A 23,781-nucleotide genomic window follows, 5' to 3' on the forward strand; every position below is an offset into this window, starting at 1 on the left:
TTTTTGAGTCAGCTGCTTCCATCTGCCAGCTAGACCATTATTTCTGTACTTATTCCTGAGAAGGGTGAGGTTTTTTTCCAGACAATAATATAAAATATAATACAGGGAAAATAGAATTAGGTTATAAAAGATATGTATGACTGTTTATGAACTATGATGTAGCTAACATTTGTATTGGTATTAACTTGGAATTCATGTCTAAAATGCATCCTAGGTCGTCCTGTCCTCTCTGATGGGGTAAACAAAAAGAATGCTGGATTGATGATTTTCTTTTTTAAGCCTACCCTATGTTAAATCATAAAATCATGCCAACTTTTTGAACATATTTAGCTATATAGTGTGCTGAATCCCTCAGTTGTTAGATTCTTTCAGTCAACTTTTTAAAATAATTATTTTAGAGCTTATTTATCACAGTTCCTGTTTGCCCATAAGTCACAAGCATGCTTTCTTCACAAGTTTAGAGTTATTTTCTAATCTACCAGTGATGGGAGTAGGCAGTTTAGTGTAGAGTAATTTTGTTTATGTCATTCATATATATGACATTCACTTCTGAAAAAAAGATTAAACTTTTTTTTTTTTTTTTTTTTAAATAAGACAAAAGCTATCACTGACTTGGCATAGAAATGTGTGAGTTTTTGTTTTGTTTGTTTTTTTTTTTTTTTCAAATAAATTGTCAGGGTCTTCTCCAATATTCATTACTTTGACAATTATTTACAAGACAGGAGGAAGTTGAAAATACAGTTTAATGAGAAGTCTGATGTAGTTTGTTTTTTCTTACTGTCAGTGATACTAGAGCTGAAGTAGGAGGCCTGAATAATCTTGATTCACTGAATAAGAAAGTAGTAATTCATTTAAGTTACATTTTTAAAAAATTCAAGTTGTATTGCAAGCTGTGTACACGACATTATCCTTTTTAAAAATCTTGAACCAGTTTCTCCATACAATGGAAATTTCTTTTTATAACCAGATTATCTTGATGGAATTGAAACAGACAAAAATGAGTTAATGCTTGGCTTTTCAACCATGCAGCTGTAGATGAACTAATATCCCTCTAGTTTAAAGACAGTGAAAGATCAAAAGCTAAATGCTTCCTGTGAGCTTCTCGGTAATATTCAGCCATCTAAAACACATATCATAAAAGGTTTTTGATTCTGTTTAGATTCTGTACATGTAATATATAAGGCCACAGACAAGTGTCACAGAGCTCCAAAAATTCTTCAGTGATTAAAGCAGCGGTTTTAATTATTTTCTCTAGCTGTTCAGAGCTGAATGTTGGATATGATGATAATGAAAATGAAAGCAGCGTGCTTTCGTTATACTATTTCTCTTTGGTTATCAATCCTATTGTTCAGAAATACATAAACTTTCTTTCAGCTTTTTTTTCCCCTTCTCTTCATCTACCCCCCATAGATGTTATAGTAAAAAGGTTCTTGGGAATGAATTGAAACAACAGAATGAACTTGCACATCTCTGTATATACATGCCATGGGTACAGACTTGAAGGATCCCAGTGAACAGTAAGATCGTAAGACTTTTGCAGATACTTTTTTTTTTCCTCTGCTGATATGCATACGAAAATATTGGCAGGAAAAAAACCATAGAAAAATTCAAATGTTAAAAAATCCATCAGTAGTTTTCTTACCCCTGGAAATACAAAGTTATGAATTACTCTTGGTTTCTCAAATACTGGGTTTAGAATATAGAAAGAAGATTATATTAGTAGAAATAAAAGCAAATATATTCTAAATCATTAGAAAAGACATTCGTCAAAAAACTATAACTTACATTACAGAGAAAGGAGACTGTTATTTTAAATGTGAACTATTCTGTTTCTTCAGCTGATTTTTCATGTTTGCTTTTCTAGGGATGGTCCTGACCATAATTCACCTCAGCTGGGAGTGTTCAGTGGGAACACAGCTCTGGAAACAGCTTACAGTTCCACCAATCAAGTCCTCCTCAAATTTCACAGTGATTTTTCAACAGGAGGATTCTTTGTTCTCAATTTTCATGGTCAGTTTTTTTTTTATGTGATCAGTGTCTAATTACCACAATCAGTAAGTGAATTTTAAAAATAATTCTTAACTATGGCAGGTACTGATTAAATCTATTTACATTCATAAGTTTGCTACTTTTTAAAAAATAACAGTATAGATTAGTTTTTAAAACAACACATCAAAAATATCTTAAAATTCATTTTTACTTTGAATAAATGATGTTCTATTGATAATATTAATTACTGCTATTTAATATCATTCTTTCAGTTGTTTAATTTATTTAGCCCATTTATTTATCGATTAATTTATACTGCTGTAACAAAAATCCTCACCAGCTTAATAATTTAATGATCGTTTATTGAAATCTTGATGGGACAGCATGGAGCATTGAACAGCAGCTTTAAGTTTAATATGTAGTAAAGTACTGTATTCAAAGTTAAAGTCATGGCTGTAGCTGTGGCCCTGCAAGCTAGGCCTCTCACCTGCGAACTAGGCAAGTTAGGTCTGTAACTCAGACACGAAATGCAGCATTTCAGTTCTACTTCTGAATTCTGAATTCTAATTCATTCAGATTTTATATTAATTTGTTCATGTTTTGGATTGAAATTCGAAAAGAAACAGTGAATTATTTCACAAGGACAGGAGGCAGTGAGACAGAAAGAGTGTACCTGAAGATATCTATCTGCATAAAGTAGTTTTCACAGAGGTAGTACTCATATTCTGCGGTCTTTTTCATTGTCTATGTTTTTCTCGCAAAAGAAAGAAGTGATGTAGCCTATTGTCTAGACTCCGGAGCATTTATCTGAGGAGCAAAGACTAAAGTAACAGTCTTTAGACATCATGCAGGGGACTCACATATTCCAGGACTGTGTCTGCACAGCAAACTACAGGGTCAAAGCTACAGTCAGTGTCAATTAATGAACTGGTCATATTCCTTATGAGGCTGCTTACAATTTTTTGAAACATTTTAAGAGTGGAGAAAGTATTTTGTTTTAAAGGTATTGCTGTTTTCTTTTGTTTAACTTGTAAGCATTATGATCACTGTTGTTACTATTACTGTTTATTTTTAAAGTAAAGATATGTACTTCTACCTGATAAACCTTTGTTTCTCCAATATGCTTAAATCACGAATGCATATGACAAGCCAGAAGTGTAACTGATACTTATAGATTTTCCAGGAAATTGAAATAATCTGTAGTTAGCCTTATGACAGGCTGTAAAGGCAGCCACATAAAACAGCAGCCTTGTGGCTGCAAATACGTCCTCATAAGCGTCGCAACTGCATTCAGTCCAGCAGTGGATCTATCTATAACTATGTAAGGCAGAGTAGTATACTGTCTATACTGAGAATAAATATATTATTTCTCTCTCTGTATATAGACATAGTGTGTGTGTGTAATGTCATGACATTTAAATTGGAAACTGTTTTAACTGAAAGACTGTAATTTTTAGTGTAACTTTGGTGATTTGGCAGGTGTAAATATGAAATGATTTTTTCTGTAAAATAACATGCCATTACTTAACCTTATTTTCACTTAAATTTGCAGCATATCAGCTGAAGAAGTGCCAGCCTCCACCAATAGTTCCTCATGCAGATTTGTTTACAGAAGATGATGACTTTGGAATAGGTGATGAAACAGTGTCAATAGTGCTGTGTCTCTTTCTTTCTTATGTTTTCACCTGAATTTCAACAAACTATTAATATATTTTACCCTTTGCCTGAGATATGTGTGTACTTATGTTTGAAGTTCAGTTTTTCATTTTAAACTTTAAGATTTTTCTTTTTTTTGTTAATAACTTTCAGGAGATTTTGTCAAGTACAAATGCCATCCTGGTTTTACTCTTGTTGGACAAGATATATTAACCTGCAAACTGAATACACAATTGCAGTTTGAAGGATCTTCTCCAATTTGTGAAGGTAAATAATTGCTTGTGTGGACTTCATATTATTAGAATGCATTCTATTTTATCTTCCTAAATGTTAGACTCTAAGTAACTGTTTTCATTGATTTTTAAAAGAATAGTTTCCATTTATTTCTTCAGTATCTTAGAATTACATATCAATTTCAAATTGATCTCTGAAATTTTTGGATAGATATCCAATGCTTTAGGATCAAAAGAAAACTTCCTTTCAAAGGCACTATCACATGTATATTGAAAAATAGTCTAATTTAACTACATCACCACTGAAACTCTGTGCTTTAAAGTTCATTTGAATAACTTAATACTATTTCACAACAAAGCAAAGATTTTTCTTCAGTCTCTGAACAGCTTTAAGAAGTGAAGTGCCTCAAAATTTGTGGGGGAAAAACCTTATTGATGAGATGCCATTATTGAAATTTTAAGGTAGTTTTATTCTGAGTAAGTCAAAATGTGATAAAAGATTCTGATATTCATAATACACTATGATTACTTTTTAAATATAATGTATTAGTAGCAATGAAACGTGTTCCATATTTTGAAATAACATCCGTACACACAACAGGTAACACGGAAATGATAATTTAAAAGTGATTTAAGGACAGTCTACACCTCCTACCAAATAAAAACAGAAAAGGGAACATGCAATTGATAAGAACAGATACACCAGATCAGACCAGAAATTCATGTGTATCATGATCCATATGTGGCACTGGCCAGTATCGATTTAGTGACAATCGTAATACCATTGTAAGCATGAAATGAATTAAGACCTCCAACAAACTGTAGCTAAGCTGCTCAGGCTAATTTGAATCCTGTAGGGATTTCTTAAATATATTTATTCAATTCCACTTTGAACCCATGTGAATGTTTTAAATTCATAAAGTTTTATGGGTTTAAATTATGTAGTGCATGAAGAAGTTTCCCCTTATGTTTGAATTGAAGATGACACTTTCTGTTTTCACTTCATGTCCTTTAGTTCTTTCAGGGAAAGAAAGAGTACTGAGTTATTCCCTATTCACCATATTAATAGCATGATTCTACAGTCCAGAATATATTTCATACCTTTAATAATGTTTTGTCATCCTTCTCAATACTTTCTCCAATTTTACTCTATTTCTTTTGAGGTAATGGGGAATGGAACTGCAGTACTATCTGATCCTAATAGACTTGGAAAAAAAAATGACTACTTGCTCTGCAATATGCATTGTTTTTCAAACAATTTTCGAAATGCCTTCTTGTATTTCTCCATTTTATCTCTTGTAGTTTGTGATTGTTTATGTTATCTTTATTTGGATTAGTTTCACATTTTTGTACGATAGTCAGAAAATATTTCATTTTCCTGAGCAATGTCACTATCTTGTAGTAGACAAATATGTTTATATGATAGAAAACCAGATTCTAGGAAATTATGTAAAAACAAGTTTGCTGACATACCTAAAAGGCAAGAAAAATCAATCTTGGTGATTATCGTTGTGCATAAATTAGTTTGCCAGCAAGATGTTGAGCCTTTGACATGACCACAGGTGTTAGGGCACCATTAAATTCTTTCCATAGCAAACATGAGAGAAGACAGGTAAGTCAAGAAGCTTAGTCAGGTCTTTAATAAAACAGCCTAATGAAATTTCTTCAAAAATCAGGTTAGGTAATGTGTTTCTTGTAATTTATATATTACGCTATCCAGCAGAATTTTCTCACTGCCTGGTCACACTCAATTACATACCTTTGTAAAATGTAAAAATCTGTTCTTTGCTTTTGTTTTCCTATAAGCCTTGTCTGTATGCATAAATTCCTGCAAACTAACAAATAACAGTGTTCTGTATTTACTTTTGCAATTACATGATTAAAAATGAATGTTAAATAGTTTGCTTATGTGCTCCAGTTTGCCTGGAGAAGTTGTTTTATTTTGTCTTTAATATAGTTTTTCCTATTATCATGCCAAAACATTTAGCAATAGCTACTTATGAAATACATGAGACAAACCTATATAACAATTAAATATTTTCTGATTCTTCAGTGTTTAATTCTGTGTCTGCAGTTTCCTGACTGTTGAACTTCACCTCAATTACTAAGTTTCTAAATGTGTAAGGAGTTGAATCACCCTGTAACTTAGGTGGCAGAGTCTAAAAGATATCTGATACAGTGCTGATTAGTATAATATTAATGTGTCAGTTGACTGATAAGTAAAAGAAACAATATTTACACCTTACCTGAAGTAATTAATGTGACTTAGTATTTAGGAGTATGCTGTTTTGAAATGCCTTGCTAACGGTGACAGCTAATAGAGAACAAAAAGGTCTAAATTGCAGACTCTTGTTTTCACTTGTGTGTGTAACATATAGAACAGAGCATTGTGGAGTTATTTTTTTCTATTAATAAATATTGATTATTGATGCTATTGGAAAATGGATGCTACTTTTGTTTTACAGAGCAAGGTGAAACATTATCACTATCCTGGTATCTCATTGCCTCAGTTTTTTGTCTTCAGTCATGTGAATCTTGTAAATATTCAAGCCTAGCTTCAATTGTATTGATCAAATTATGTAATCAGCAACTAAGTAGGGGAACCTGGTGAGTAGACTGTGCTGATGAAGAAAGTGAGCCAAAGACTGCCACAGTGAGCTTTGCCAATTTGTCATGATTCCCATCTGTCCATTCAACACACAAAGCTGCAAAGGAGCTCTTCTGCTCTCTTCTTGTCTCCCTGAATAACTGCCAGAATATTCCTTTTGTAGGGTCCTGTCATATATTTCTTGTGAATGGTTGAGGCTAGACTGGATCACTTGTCCAGGGAAACTTAGCCATAGGAAGGTTAATCTTGACTCCATAGCTTGTTGTAGTAGGAGAGCTGGCCTGTGCACTAACATAGTAGAAGCACTAAGCTGCTTACGACTTTAAAACACTTAAGAGTTTCATTTTTAACTTGAATTTTCTTACACTGCTACACATTTTTATGCCCTAAGAATACACTGAGGAAGGCCTTCCAAGATACTATTTTGTATCACAGAAGAATGTTCCAAATCGCTGTTTGCCCTTTGCATTTCTCTTCCCTGGCTGAAATTAGAGGAATGCACTTAAGAATGTGTCTTAAGTTGTTTACCTGTGATAACGTGTTGAAGGAAATTTTATGAACTTTGCGCTACTGATTTGTAATATCATCCCACCAAATAAATGTCTTTTTGTTACAAAGCAGTATCATGCTTCTCCTGAATCATGTGAGAAGAGTGTGAAGGAACATCTGCAAAAGGTACATTTTTCCCTGTGGCAAATACACTATTTTCAGGCCAGTTCTTAAGAACTAGCTCAGAGGAATAAAAAAACTAGCACACTTCTTTATCTTGTTATTTGCCTACTTTTGAAAGAAAAGATTTTTTTCTGGTATATTTTCAAACCTAGCAAACAAGCTTTCCTTCCTTACCCTTTTATCTTATTTTCCTTTCTGATGTTCTTTACTTGACAAAATTAATTGATGTGACCTAAGAGCAAAGCAAATGAATGACAAAGGCAGAAAGTACACTTTATGTGTTTTTTAACAATTACTTTTTCACTGGAATTTCCTAGTCCTCTCACTTTTTCTTTCTTTCTTTCTTCACAATTTACACTTCTTGGGAATTGTGAAAATACCTCTACTTTTTTTTTTTTTAACCTCTGCATTTCCTTTCCTGGTTCCATTTCTGTCATACACTTAAGACAGATTTTCTCGAGTCAGTGAAGAATATCTCAACAATCACTTTATGACTATTTTCAGCAAACTCATCTCAGATTTTTCAAGCTATAATATTCCATCATTCTTATTTGAAAATTCTCCATGCCAGACTCCAAATTTTTCATATAAGTAAATACAAATAAATGCAACCAGTTATTAAGAAAATACTTAAAGTTCTCATCTTTGGAAACTGAAAGAGCGTCCATATAAATGGCAGTGATAATAAACTTTTAGATTAACCCAGCTGTGAGTTCTGGAAGTACTTAACATCACACATTCGATTTTTTAAGATTACTTGACTGGTATTTTATCTGACCCATATCTGTGTAACATCCAGTTTTTATTTGCAGGCCCCAGGTTTGAATGACCAGTAAATATTTTCCCATAGATGTCCTACATTTTTCTCCCAAATATTCTTTGCTTTTGCAGCTGCATTTTTTCATGCAAGTAGACATTAAGACAGCTGTTCTTCATGAGATGCGAAATATTAAAGAAAAAAATGGCCCAAACCAGAATATTTTAATCAAAATCAGTATTTAGAATATGAAATTTACAACATTTTAGTGTAATATATACTTCCTTACTATAGTCATATGCAGTCATCACATATACCTATAACAGGCAAAATAATAACTGGAAAGATCTTACTTGGTTGGCTTGGACTGCTTGCAGTATAAAGTCTTTGCACAAAATGTGTGTTTTCAAATGATCTAATATGCCTAAAAGTTCCTACATATTGTCATGTTTTGTAACAGACTTGATTCCTAAAGACCTAAAGCTTTTACATGTGAATAATCACACCACTATATAGATCTCCTGACTATAAACATCTTAGTTTCTGACAGGTTTTTGGATGATTCACTGTAATTGGTATTCTCTTATGCATGGTTTATGAAGTTGCTCCTTGTTTCTTTTTGTGCTGAAGGGAAATTTGTTGTTCATTCCATATATAATGTTTAAACATGTTTTCATTTGGAAACTGAATCTGAAGCATATATATCTCTGAAAAAATAATACAACCTTTTTATGGAAAAGAAACAGTTTATTTCATTGCCCTTCTTATTGATCTTATTCTTATTATTCTTCTTGCTCTTGTTGTGTCCTTTCTAGCACAATGTCCAGCAAATGAAATCCGTACAGAATCATCAGGAGTAATCCTCAGTCCAGGTTACCCAGGCACATATCCCAACTCTCAGACCTGTTCTTGGACTATAAAGGTTGATCCGGGATATAACATCTCCATATTTGTAGAAATGTTTCAAAGTGAAAAGCAGTTTGATGAGCTGGAGGTATTTGATGGTAAGAAAGATTCGAATTCTGTCTCGCTGTGAAAGAACAGCAGCTCAGAGAGTGTATTGATTTCAACTGTTGGTTTTGTAATGTTGTGGTACCTAACCAAATCTACAGAGTAGTGCCTTAAATCTAAATCTGTTAGTTAATGACAGTTGTTATAGATGTAGTCAAGAAAGTTTTTTATTTTATTTGGTATTTTCAGAAGCGGGGCAGCTGTAGCTTTCCTATTAAAGTCATTGTCATGCAGTTTTACTGTTTCCTGAGAAATGCATGGAGGTGTCCGAAAGGAGAATTTAACATGCTGTTTTGTAACAGATCATTTCCACTACAGAAATACTTGTGGGGTATATTTTCATATAGTCCAACTTTCATAAAATAATTTGAACCCATATACTCAAATTTGAGTTCAAATGCCTAGTCTACTTTCACCTGCTATAGCAGAACTCCTGCTATATCTTGTTTGAAAATGCTCATATTAAAGAATTTGCTCATCTGTTTTAGGGCAAATGACAAAAACTTATTTTCTAGAATGTTATTCATGGCAGTAGCCTCTCAGATGGTGCTGTTTAATTAACAGCCCATTCTAATGTTTCTATTGAATTCTGAGCTTATTACCACTTGTGCTCTTATTGATAGATGAGAAAATCTGGTCCCTGATTGTTCTTTAATATATTTTTATTAATTTGAAGATGATTAACACATCCTCCCCTATTAATCAAGAATATATGATAGTTGTTATAGAACCAGTTAATATTCACCATGTGAGTTCCATAAAATATTAATATTAAATGGTCATATGTTTCAAGGTATCTGCTTTGCTTAGGTAGAAGGCTTTTAGTATCTAAAATCTTATTAAAACATTTTCACTTTTTGATAACAATATTCAGAAGGAAAAAGAAAAACCTTAATATATTTCATTCTTTTAAATATTCTGATTCATTAGTTGTTTTTTTTCTTTTCTTTTTTTCCTCCATAATGTGTGTACTGGTCTGTGTCAGGCTTGCAGAGAATATCATCTGAAAAATCTCTTAAAAGTATATTTTTTCTCCACTCTATTTTGTATTTAACGTTGAGACAATATATAGCATGCTTTAGAATTTTGTAGTGGTCTAATCACTTTGTTTTCTTTTGAAAAAGTCTGGTTAGACTGCTTAATGATCCTGATGAATATTTTCTTTTTCTTTCTTATGCATTTAAATTTAATGAAATCAGATTATCAATAATAGATCTGAGAAAAGAATTAACATAGTTGCTACATTTTTAAGCATTGTCATTTCATTACATACAATCTTATTATTATATATTTATCTCTAGTGCGGCTCTACTGAAACCATTTTTTCTACCACCTACCAGCAAACTTAAATGAGAGTGATAATGGCATATTTATAACCTCTTAATGCAGTGCCATGTAGAGATTCCTAAGCTTGCTCTCAACAAGTTGATATTTAAATATGGCTCATTGCAGTGCCTTGCAGAGATACTTGTTTGTGTCCCTGTGGCCACATTAGCAATGTGCTTTGCTGGGCTAATTAGTTCTACATCACAGCATGATGAGTTAGTTGGGGCAGAAGGCAATGCTGATGTGGCTATACCATTTCTAGTTATGGATATAACTCAGACTAGCTCATCCAGAGCTGGCTTAGCTATTTCTGTGTATTGCTAAATTTTGCAGCAAATATAGATCATATCCTAGTACTGTATGTGGTCCAAAATAGCAGTTTTGTTTAAATTAGTGTAACTGAACTGTGTTTTCTAATTCAGATAAAGATATATCATCAAACTTTACATAGAAATGACATAAAGATTGACAGGAAAAATGTTAGAGAAATAATATTCACTAAGGTACAGATTTCTGATGACTTTATAAGGCAACTTCAGAATGCAAAAGAAAATACTGAGTATGTCTGACTCACTGTATTGTGAATTATGGTACTTTAGCAAAGTAGACCTCCCATTAATGAGGCCACTCTGGTCAACTGAGAGCAGTATGACCATTAGCAATTTCCTCTCCCCATTATCAGTCATAACACTAGGAAATCCCATCTATATTCTAAGGCAGAGAAGCCATCAATGTACCATGAATATAATTACCAAAGACTTTTCAACTTCAAAACACTGCATTAAGGCTACTTGTACTGAATAGTACTTCTTTAACACAGCAAATATTCTTTGATATTTTTCCCCCAAATAAACCAACATAATTCTATCACTGCAATTAGACAGTAGTGTCAACTTTTACCTAATATTCAGGAAAGCATCATATGTAATGTCAGCTCCCTAGAAATTGAGTATATATTTTTTCTATAGACAAATTCTGAAATAATAACAAATCAAACTCAGGAATACCTAGGTCCTGATGCTTAATTGCCTGGATGTCAGCTGAAAATCTACCTTCTGGCAAGGTCCAGAAAGTGAAAATCAACTTCAGTAAAAATTAAGCAGCACTTCTTTGATCTTCCAGTGTCTGAAAATTGTGGTATGACTACTCAGCATGTCATGCTGCAATCTAATTTCATCATCACTAGTGAGGAAGGAGTCTCACTTATTCATATGTGGTAGATTTTTCTTTGCAGTGGTACTCTTTTAGCCCCTTTATTTGAGAATTTCTGAGCTGTAATAGTACCTCATGAACCGACTAAATGGTATTAAACAGATTTTACTGTGTAGGGTAAAGCAGGGAGAAAATGAATTGTCATGTTCTAAATCATTATTTCCAGCAAAAATAGGAATTAACCTTAGCAGTCATCATTGTCTATCCTACAATGTAATCATCAGACACTACCTCTAATAATAAACACAAATATCAAAACATTTAAATGAGGATGTGCTAGGCAACCTGCATCTAAATGTGTGCTTATTTATTTTTATTTTGTGTATTTTTTATTACTTAGAGTTTATATATCAATATTTATTTAAGTTCCATTGCCATAATGGTAACTGAAATGCAGTTCTAAAGGACTGGTAAGCTGTCTAAATATTTATGGTTCTCCGTGGCTCTTATATCCTTCCTTTCATATCTGAAATGTCCCAAAGAGAAATTTTTTCTTATATTGGAGGGATAGAAGGTTGACAACAATTGCATTCAATTTCTATGTCTCCTAAAAGTTTTTATTTTATTTTTGTGCATTCACCCAACATGAGAATGCCTAGAGATCTTGGGGGTCTCTTCTGGAGACAGTCAAAACCCACTTGGATGCTTTCCTGCGCAAGCTACTTCAGGGAACCCACTTTAGCTTAGCAGGTGGATGGACTAGGTGATCTCCAGAGCTGCCTTCCAACCACTACAATTCTCTGATTCTGTGAAGAGCTGATCAGCCTGCAGCTAATAAAGCTCAGCAAAAATGAAAAGAAGTGACCTATTTATTTGAAATGTCTGTTGTGACCATGATAGTGTTGGTTGAACTTAGCTTTCCAAAACATGATAAAACAGAGTAAACAATACAGTGAGCATACTAAAAGAAGTTCAGCTGGAGAAACAATAACCTTTGTATGGAGGAAGGTTTTAGAAGGTTTCATGTTTTAGAAAGCATTCAAAAGGAGATTGGCTTGACACATTTTTTCCTTCCATTGTTGTATTGTTGTGTTATGTAACCAGCCCCCAATCATTATTACTGCATTTAGGGTTTTACTGTGGTAAAGATATCAATTTGGTGCCAGGACGCATTCTTTTTAGCATCCTGTATGTTACTTTATGACAACATGAAGTAATCTTTTCTACATTAAAAGGATGCTATAGTAAACAAATTATCTTTTAATAGTACTGAGCTCTAGTATATATGTACTGTAAAGTACTAACACTTGTGCATATCTGAATTCCACAGAAATGTGATGATTTTAAATGTGACAGGGCATTTTTTCAGTAATATTTTCATTGCGTGATATGGCAGTGTTCTAAATTCTACTATCTGCACAGTGTCAAGAAATGTACAGATTTAGCACCACTCACTAGTTAAAAAGGAGCTTAAGGAAAATAAGCAGAAACCTAACATCATACAAAGTAATTTCTGCAAATAGAAATGAACTACAAAAATCATTTCCTAATGATTTTTCACTGTTTATGGCAAAACACTCGTTGCTTTATATGTCAGTTTGTTTGTATCAGGGTTTCCTATAGTGCTCTCCTGTGAAAACCTAAAATGGGATAGATAAATAGAGATCTGTTAATTATTTTACTGACAAAAATGTGCCATGAGGTTTCCTATTCATTCCTTATATATTAACACTCACAGTTCAGCTGAAGTATGGAAAAAATAATTACCCTGGTATTGCTTTAAAACTTTCATATTTTTGACCTCTGAAGGTTCTTCTGGACAGAGCCCTTTACTGGTTGCTTTAAGTGGAAATCATACTGGACAACTGAACTTTACAAGCAAAATGAATCAGCTATATCTTCGCTGGTCAACTGATCATGCAACCAGCAAGAAAGGATTCAAGATCCGTTACTCAGGTAACTGTTAATGATTTCCATTAAATTGTATTTTGTGATCAACTCCAGTGCAAGCATGTTCGGCAGCAGTGCAGGGGATCACAGTGTGCCACGTGGTCCTGAAATTGAGGAGACTCCAGAGTGAGAAGAGAGCTACCAGGAGCCTCCAGCTCGCATGAGAGAGTGGCTGATGAGATATGTATGGTGCCAGGAGTGTAAGAGCCCTAGATGTACAAAGGCAGCCCCTAGCCTAGAGAGCTGGGGCAGAAAGGAGCCTTATGAGGTTCAACAAAGGCAAATATAGAGTGATGAGCCCGGGGAGAAATAATCACATACATCAGTACAGGCTGGAGAGAACTCTGTAGAGAAGGACCTGCGGTTCTTGGTGGACAAAAGGTTGGCCATGAGCCAGCAGTGTGCAGTTGTAACCAAGAAGGCCAGTGTGATCCTTTGATGCATTAAAAAACGTGGCCAGCAGGCTGAGGTCGAGGAAGGTTATCCTCCCCCCAGCCACTCCCCACTCTGCCTTGGGGAGGCCACATTTGGAATATGGTGTCTACTTGTGGGCTTCTCAGTTCAAGAAAGATAGGGATCTCCTAGAAGGAGTCCAGTGAAGGGAGACAAATGTGATTAGGGGCCTGAAGCATCTCTTTTTTGAGAAAAGGCTGAGAGACCTGTGACTGTACAATCTGAAGAGGAGAAGACAGAGGGGATCTTATCAGTGCTCATGAATAACTGAAGGGCAGGTGTCAAGAGGATGATGCCAGACTCTTTTTGGTGTTGTCCAGTGAAAGGACAAGGGGCAATGTGCTCAAAAAAGTTCCATCTGAACATGAGGAAGAACTGTGAGGTGACGGAGCATTGGAACAGGCTGCTCAGTGAGGTTTTGGAGTCTTTCTCTGGAGATTATCAAGATGCACCTGGATGCTTTCCTGTGCAATCTACTTCAGGGAACCTGTTTTAGCAGCAGCAGGACTAGGTGGTCTCTAGAGGTACCTTCCAACCTCTGTGATTCTGTGGTTATAATCTACATGTAGATATACCGGTTCTTACTCTGCTTGCATCTTTTTTTAACATGTTGTCACACATACCCATTCAAGACACTGCTCCTGGGAGGCTTGGTTTAGTCATCACTTAACATGATGTAAATAGTGAGAGAGAGAGAGAGAGAGAGAGAGGTGATAATTACTCCCTCTCTGTTGTTAACATTTGTTTTTTTCTGTGTTTAGACTTGATTAACAATGTGTGAGTGAGTAAGTGTTAATTTGGTGGCTAAAAATTGTCAATATGAATTAAGTAGAGAGAAGAATGCTATGAATATTTTATAAGAATATTCTTCCAAGTACCAAATATATCCCATTCAGGCATGCAAAATAAATTCTAAATGGCACACTATATGGGGAGATGATTTGCACATAATTCTGTCCTATCCTCTATCATCCATACACTTTCAACCTCATCTCTGGAAAGTTTCCTCCTGTTGCAGAAAGCAGAGAGCTGAGCTAAGACCATAATCATGTTTATTATTCTGGGAACTTGTGTAGCCTATTGTAGGGAACCTGCTTTAGAAGGGGAGTTGGTGTTGATGGTCTCTTGAGGTACCTCCCAACCCCTGCAACTCTGTGATTCTGTGAACTTGAGGACTATGAACAGTTAGTAAGTGGTCAGAAAAAAAAGGACTAATTATGGAAAGCTTTATCCTCATCTTGCAAGAAGCATTTGGATTATTATGAAAGACAAAATAAAACGGAGGGACTGGGGGAAAGGAAGTTGTTTTCAAGCGCACTGGTTGACGCTTGGTTGAACATGAGCCAGCAGTGTACCCAGTTATCCAAGAAAGCCAATGGCATCTTGGCTTGTGTCAGAAATAGTGTTCCCAGCAGGAGCAAGGAAATGATCAATCTTCTGTACTCAGCCCTGATGAGGCCACACTTTGAGTACTGTGTTCAGTTTTGTGTCCCTGACTATAAGAAAGACGTCAGGGCCCTGGAGTGTGTCCAGAGAAGGGCAGTAAAGCTGGTGAGGGGACTGGAGTGTAAGTCTTGTGGGGAGTGGGCCTCCTATTATGAATTTACAGTGAGAAAGTAATACAAGTATTAGAAGAATAGAGATCACATCATTAATTTATTTTGTAAACATCAAATTGTGTAAGTGATCGATTTTTTAAGGAATGAGAAATTATTTTACACCTTTATGTGCAAAAAAACCCATGTTTTTCCACGCTTAGTTCATCAATTATTATGGCACTAGCCACAGCTAATAATAACATTTGGGAAATGAAGAGAAATATGTAATCCTTATGGCAATGTTTTAGGAACAAACAACTGTTTTGCTTTTTCTGCCTCACTAGCAGCCAGGGCCTGCTTTTTTCTCTCAACTTCTGTATATTTCAAATGAGATTCAATGAAAATAATCAGCATGAAAGAAGAGTAACAGCAAGTGGCAGCATAAACAATTGGATTTGAATCTTAATGAGGGAAGGAAAAATACAAGATCCCAAAAAGGCTATTGATAGCATGGCAGCTGTGTCTGAGCCATAAGGCTTTCTTATAATGAAGAACCTATTGAAATGAATTACTGCTCTCCCAAAACCCTCTCCCTTTTCTCCAGCTATGCTTGTGCACAATATTTTGTAAATTGCACTTTTGTCACAAATGTTCTTCTTTAAAGTACTGGAATTTTCAGAAGAATATTTAACATTTACTTTAGCATACAACCTTGCATGTTTAAGCTATTTGTCTAAAGTTACTTGTATGTGTTCTGTCTTGTAGTTCCAGACTTTTTTCTAAATAATAGTAGAGAGGACTACACTATTACAGCAGAGGAGTATTATTTTTAGGGCTTTGACATATTACTGAGGTATTAGCATAACCTTAATCTATATAACACTTTTCTACATTGAACTAACAAGGAGAGGAAGCATCAGTGAAAATTTTATGCAGCTGTGGAGTAGAAATTATTTTTTTCTATGAAAGAGAGATATGACAATAAAATCACTGAAAGCAAATGCAAATTTTTGAATAGTTATTGTTTTTTTCCTGATAGTGCTGGAAGCTGACTTCCTGGCAAAGCTGAGTGCTACCAAAATAGGTTATTTAGCTATAAATGGGAACAGTATATGATTGTATAAATTGGAAGTTGCTGAACACTTTCTAGGAAACTCTACATGAGTTGAACCTGCAAAATTGCTTTGAAAGCAATGAAACCTTTGGACTTTTTTTTTGCCTCGCTAATTTATAAGCTCACATGCAGATCCCTACACAAGAAAGCTACCATAAGCTTTGTAAAAAAATAAAGAGGTCAGTGATTTATTTTAAGTTGTAGTGAAGTGAATGAATGAAAGGACACCACAGCCGTAATTTCTGTACTTCTGCAAAGTACTTGGCACGCCTGCCAGAGAGATGGTGACTGAGAAGAAGGGTACTTCACTTGCTACCTTGAAAATTTACATTGCCTCTATGATATATACAGGTTTTTGCTTAATTTTTGTTTTTTGTTGAAGAATAAATAAGGCAAGTGATTACTTAAATTGTGAGTTGCCAGTATATATATTAAAACTCCTCCATACATATTTATTTCATCTTTATTCTGTTATGGTCACCTCTTGTATTATTGCTATTATTGCAAGACAATGAATTCTTCACCGTTCATTTTTACTTGTTTTTTAATATTTGTACTAATGAATCAACTGTTGCTATTTTCTCTCCATTTCACTTTTGCTTTTCTAGCAAAAGACTATTGGTTGATTTGGCTGCTTTTTTTTTTTTTTTTTTTTTTTTTTTTCCCCATTTTCCAGGAGCTTGTTAGAGGTGACAGGAGTTGTGTGAAGAAATTTATCAGACTTTTTGTAGTTGTTTCTTTTGTTGTTTCTAAAATTTTTGTTGGGGGCTTGCTGTAATAAATGCAGCAGAAAAGTCACAAAATGGAAGTTTATATAGGACTTTGAATCTAGAGCAATATAAACAGAATCATCTATAATTGTTGAAGCAGTGATAAGAAAATCTGCACCATAAGTAGAAGGATATTTAGATAGATATTTCTTTTTTGAAGATCCAGTCATTCACAACTTCAATACTAAAGAGGGAGTTGGTCTTTACAAATTTATCATACAGCTTACAAGTCAGCATACATGTTAGATTTAAAGACAAACTCTTTTTGTTGCTTAGTTGACTATAGTTTTCCTTTCTGTTTTTGTGTATTTTAAACTGAAAAAGTAATGTATGGAATGGTTGGTCCATTAATTAAGGAACTATTTTAACGGTTGAAAAAGGTTTGTTCAGTTTGTGTGACTTTACCTAATCACTTAAGTCCCTATGTCTATTTTCTTATCTATAAAGTGAGAATGTTTAAAGTGAGAATGATGGCAAACTTCGGCATCATTGGATATTTAAACAATAGGAGCACTAAAGCACACAAGATTTTCTGGTAATATATTGATGAAGACAAAAACTGAAAGTTAGAACAGTAGTTTGTCAACAGATATGTAGGATATAAGCTAAAGAAAAGTAACATGAGATTTGAGTGAAGGCTTTTTTGTTGATTTATAATTTCAAACATAGGACAGTATTTAATTGCTTAGTCAATATTTAAGACATTATTTAACTAATAAGTCTGCTCTTACTATAAGTTATTGCACTAATAACCAAAGATACTGCTGTGAATTAACATCCTTTTCTAAAATAAGTTATTGAGTTAATAAATTGTTGAGTTAAAATAAATAATTGAGGTTTTAGTGAGTGACAACTCTGTCCAAGACATAGAGGTCAAAACTGGATGGCCTTTAAGGTCCCTTCCAATCCAAGCCATTCAGTGATTCTATGATTCTATTATTACCTATAAGACTGACTTATGAAATCATTTAGGACAGGTGGACTTCTAATTTCAACAAATTTTAACTTTGAGTTGGAAATCCTTTAATTGATCATCCATTACACAAAGCACTGCAAACAGTTTTGAAAAAAATCTCAGTGTTCCAGTACTTAAATGTTTCAGATCTTAAGAAAATATATTTTGTGAAAGGAAGACTCTGGTCCTGCGAATTCAAAATTAGTGATTTTTTTTTTTTTTCAGTTGAGCAGTTATTTCACTGTTCGTCTTCAGTTGAAAGTGGCAAATTGACATGGTTTTAAGTGAGCTGAAAATGTTCTGCATGTCGCCTTGCAAAAACCACGTGTGTTTAAGAAGCTTTAAAAAATGTGGATGCTATGTCATTTGGAAAACTAAATCAAATTTGTAAATGTAAAGCTACTTCAAATCAATGGACTAGCAGCTCTCAAGGTTTTTTTTTCCTTTTTTTTTTTTGTTGTTGTTGTTTGTTTTGTTTTGTTTTGTTCTGTTTTTTTTTTTTTTCCAGCTAGACCGTAATTCCTAGATGAGAACATTCTTATATCACTACTCCCATTATCACCTAAGCCTGAAGTTCCAAAAAAGATCCCATCTCAGAAACTGGCTATAAGGGAAAACATTTTATCCTTGTGGCCCCTGACACAAGACTGCAGTATTTTATGAGCACACTGTAGAGAATCCCATTTACGTTCAGAATTTTAACTCAGATGACAGTGGTTGTAGTTTTCAATCTGACATTTTTCAAGCATTCGTTTGCCCTCCAGATCTTCGGGTACTTTTTATTTATTACCTTGCCTGTTCTTTAGTTAGTATGTCAGTTTCTAATCTTAGAAGATGTTCTGTATGCTCTATGCTGGACTCTGAAGGGTGTTCAGTTGGAGATGCAAATAAATAACTATATTAAGAAGGAAACTGATAAAAAAAATTTCAAATGCTTTCCTTTTTTTTCAAAGTATACGTACTTTAGACATACTAGGACATAATTAGGCATACTGTTTGACTATCAACCTTTTCTGTTTCTATTTCATTACCTTTACAGCACTGAATACTATGAGTTTTGGTAGGACTTTTGCATGGATGAGGTCTACAGGAACCGCTTTAAGCATTATCATTTATTTCTGATGTACTAGCTACCTACTGGCAATACTTTAAAATGTCATTGGCAAAGATTTTTATAAGAATGGGAGATGGATCTATGTTACATTAAGTAACTTCTTTAAACATATATTATCCAAATATACATGATTTATATTACAGAATGCTCAGAAATTGGAATTGAGTTTATGTGCCCGATATCATACTTTTAAATTATCAAAGTGTTAAGAATATACTACTGCGAATGAAATTACTGTAGATTGCATTTCAACATGTAACACTAAGCTTACAGAACATATGGCAAATATTTCTGTTTAGAACTGCAGTACTGAGAGGTTGTTGTTGGCATAGTTTCCCATTGTCCAAGTGGAAAAGTATGATTAGGCTTCACCTGCTAAGACCTGGGTTGAAAAGAACCACAATGATCATCTAGTTTCAACCCTCCTGCTATGTGCAGGGTCACCAACCACTGGACCAGGCTGCCCAGAGCCACATCCAGCCTGGCCTTCAATGTCTCCGGGGATGGGGCATCCGCAACCTCCTTGGGCAACCTGTTCCAGTGCATCATCACCCTCTGTGTGAAAAACTTCCTCCTGATATCTAACCTAAACCTTCTCTGTCTCAGTTTAAAACTACTCCTCCTTGTCCCTTCCCCACTGTCCACTGATTTGAACAGCTGTTCCCCCTCTTGTTTATACACTCTCTTCATGTACTTGAAGGCCACAATGAGATCTCCCTGGAGCCTTCTCTTCTCCAAGCTAAACAATCCCAGTTCCCTCAACCTTTCCTCACAGGAGAGGTGCTCCAGCCCTCTGATCATCTTAGTGGCCCTCCTCTGGACCCGTTCCAAGAGTTGCACGTCCTTCTTGTACTGGAGGCCCTAGGCCTGGATGCAGTACTCCAGATGGCCTCACAAGAGCCGAGTAGAGAGGGCCAATCACCTCCCTCTCCCTGCTGGCCACCCCTATTTTAATGCAGCCCAGAACACAGAAAGACAACAGCAAAACCTAGAAATGGGTTGTTATGTAATAACTGTGAGACAACTTGTGTACAAGATTTCCATAAATTTTAATTTGAGAAAAATGCATCTGATGATTTCTTCTATTGTACTTTGATATTTAATTTTTTAAACATATTAAGAAAAAAGTTTATTTTTTGACTTAAATGTCTGTGCTGTTGTTCTTTTAATAAAATAGTTCAAAAGTATTTTTTTTGTTCAGTTGCTCAATTAATAATTTTATATTTATAAATGTATCATATTCCAAGTAGATAGTTTACTAAGTTTGAATGACTTGCTGAACAAACCATCTACTTCCTGGTTGCAGCTTCCCTATGTCAAACAGCATAATATGTTTTGTGGATATACACTGTGTGTCTAAACTTCAGAATAATAAAATTTGCAAATGTTGTATATTTTATGTGTTTTTAATTTTTTATTATTATTATTTATTCATTTATTTGTATTTAGCTCCCTATTGCAGCCTAAATCCTACATTGAGGAATGGTGGAATTGTAAATAAAACAGGTGGTCCTGCTGGAAGTAAAGTTCATTATTACTGCAAACCTGGATATAGAATGATTGGTCAGAATAATGCAACATGTAGACGTCACCAAAATGGCATGTATCAGTGGGATTCCCCTGTGCCAATCTGCCGAGGTAAGATATGTTTCCTCATTGAGCATTCTTCTATAATTTAATTGCAGTTAATATTTCACAGAGCAGTGATCCAGCATTATAAATACTGCTGTGTGTCAAAAGACACATTGACATACCCAAGTGCATATCAACTTGCATTCTTAAGGCGTGCAGAACTGAAGTAGTAACAACTAGATCGGTGCAATCAGCCCAAATGAAAAATTCATTTTTAATACTCATTATATTGTTGTATAACACAACATTTTGATGATTCTCTGATGGTTCTGTGATTTCATATAAATCCAGTAGTTTTCAGTAGTGCTTTTAATTGGTAACTAATGATTTTGGTTGTTTTCTTGTTTTGTTTTGTTTTTATTGTATTCTGGAGATAGACCATGTCTACTTTATCTTTTCTGGGTATCTCTTAAAACTCAGTCATGTTTGTCAAAAATTACAGACAAGAGGAGTAACATAAAATAGTATGAAGCAGATAAGCACAGGGTTTTTTGTTGGTTTTTTTTTTTTGTATTTTCGTGGGTTTTTTTTGTTGTTGTTTGTTTTGTTACAAATACTATTTCACAGATTATTCAGTGAATAGTGAACAGTTATTGGAGTTTAAAGAACTGTAGGTCAAATAAGGTCGAGAATGTGTGGGAGAGGAGAAAGGCTGAAAATTCTATCCATATGATACATGCATTGCCTGTTCAAAAAATGTTTTCAAATTTGTCTGCTTATAGATCACTTTGTTTATAGAAATAGATGGCTGTAACTTCCATACTTAAGGCTTGTAAGAACTTCTTTACTTAAAACCTGTTTTTAGTTTGTAGGATGTTAACAGAAGTACTTCATGTTTCCTTCAAGACATATTTTTGTTTCTATCAAGCTTCCTAGCAAGAATGATTTTGCTATTTCTAAAAGCAACATCAGCTGTACTTTCCACTTGACACTTGATATGATGTTTGTTATTCTGTTTGGAGTGTTCTACTTGGCTAAAACTAGAGAACTTGAAGAGTACAGTTTACATTTTTTATACAGAGTGATTTGGTAGCTAAGTATTTCTTCAGGATGAACATTTTCATGCGTGAGTAGGCCATGGGGCTTCACTCATACCAGTTCAGAATGCAGCTCAGACTTCCAGTGTGCTACTAACAGTATCTGTGTGTCCATGTTTCCAGACTCCAGGAATTCTGGAATCCCATACAATTTAGTAGCATATGATGCTATTTGACCTTTCTGAAGGTCACCAAATCATGGAATAATCTGTGTAGGGGATGTGTGAGGTTAGTTCAAGGACATGTGCTGCTTTTGGGTTTACTGAAAAGACAATTTAGATTTAGTAGCTGATGCTAGCTATAGGAGCTGGAAGCTCAGGGACATTACAGTGAAGAACCTGAAATGCTGACTAGCCCTACAGCTTGGCCAGAAGGTGTGGAAAGTAGAGGATGCAATTCTGTTCAAGATTAATACTAAATGTAAGCATCTGTATGTGAGCCCAAAATTTGCTTAAACACAGAAGGCTAGTGTCATTTGATGTGTCCAGAGCTATTTTGCCTGTTCTCCAGCTACCAGTCCAAAAAGGCACAAGCTCCTGTGTTATCCACTAAACCTGTCTTGTCTTGGAGACCTACGTAACCCTATAAAATGGGAAAAATAAAGAAGTCAATCCCAATCTACCTAAGCTCTGTTGTAATCAATCAAGCCAATTTTGAGAGCTATTCTGCTTGATGTACAATGTTATTAGTTTGATGTGGTTATGGTTAGGTTATGAGGTAGTAAGAAAGAGTGACAGTTTGGCTTTCTGTCAGTTCAGCATGCAAATAAACATTTTGTAAATATAAAATTCTACTTACATGACTAAGGCTCAGAGTGTTCTAGTTGTAGGTGAGCAATCAAGTTAGTCATTAGGGGAGCAGATGGGGAATTAAAACAGACACTTGTTTAAAATGCATCAGAGCCATGAAAAGCCCTGGTCACTACTGTTGTGATCAGATCTGGGAGAAAAACTACTAATAGAAAGACTTGTACCCAGGTACAGCAGGGCTTGTCTTTACCCCTCTGCTTTTCCACTTTCTCTAACATCATTAGAAGTAGAAAGTGTGGAAAGTAAGGGACTTACTTACCACATTTCCATCCATTCTCTGTCCCATTACTACTGTTTCTAGTGGTAGGGGGGTCAGTTCTTATCACTTGAGAGAGAAATACTCAATTTTGATAAGAGCAGTCTTGCTTAGAATGCAAAAAGTGCCAAGATAACTGTGTTACAAAGGAAGCAGCTTATTTTGCTTCATTCCTTCAGTTCTATTTCTATTAGCAATTTGACAGATTCCAGATGGAGGCAAACAAGAGAAATGAACTAACCATTCATCATTTTATAGTGCTTACCTCTCCTCATTATAATTATATGCAAAGCGCTGTGTTGTGTTTAATTTAAATGCATCATATGTGACAACTTTGGAATATTGAAAACAAATTTTAGACTTTGTTTATGACACCATGACAATGTGTTGTGAAATTAATCATTTACATTGAACTGGGTAGATGGTAAGAAAAATCAAATTCCTTTTTTTAAATTTATTTTCATCTCTAACAGGTTTCAGACAAAGTCTGTCATCTCTTCTTTTGAAATATAAGTTTTATTAAGAACAAACAAACAAAAAATAGTAACAAGAGGAAGGGAGAAAATTACCCATAGGGTGTTTTAACTGCTAAAATGTTGACTTGCTCCTTACAATTGCCTGTATATGTAACAGACATTTTAATTTGCAAAACTACTCCTTTTATTGATAAATGTTTAGGAAAAAACCTTTAAAGCTGTGTTTTTTTTTCAATGTATTTACTGAAGAGAAATACACTGTGTGCCACAGTC

The 23,781-nt window shown here is 34.6% G+C and overlaps 1 protein-coding gene across 2 annotated transcripts in view; it reads left to right on the forward strand.

Moving 5' to 3' along the window:
- CSMD1 (CUB and Sushi multiple domains 1) overlaps window positions 1–23,781 on the forward strand; it is a 1,033,500-nt gene that overhangs the window by 939,374 nt on the left and 70,345 nt on the right. For both annotated transcript variants that reach the window (XM_015284920.4, XM_015284921.4), the window contains exons 44-49: window positions 1,865–2,010; window positions 3,542–3,622; window positions 3,799–3,912; window positions 8,731–8,919; window positions 13,214–13,360; window positions 20,748–20,936. In XM_015284920.4, coding sequence (XP_015140406.2) covers window positions 1,865–2,010; window positions 3,542–3,622; window positions 3,799–3,912; window positions 8,731–8,919; window positions 13,214–13,360; window positions 20,748–20,936 — 866 coding nt within the window. The remainder of the gene's footprint in view (window positions 1–1,864; window positions 2,011–3,541; window positions 3,623–3,798; window positions 3,913–8,730; window positions 8,920–13,213; window positions 13,361–20,747; window positions 20,937–23,781) is intronic.

The sequence above is a fragment of the Gallus gallus genome, chromosome 3 (genome assembly GCF_016699485.2).
Source record: "Gallus gallus isolate bGalGal1 chromosome 3, bGalGal1.mat.broiler.GRCg7b, whole genome shotgun sequence".
Classification (NCBI taxonomy): Eukaryota; Metazoa; Chordata; class Aves; order Galliformes; family Phasianidae; genus Gallus; species Gallus gallus.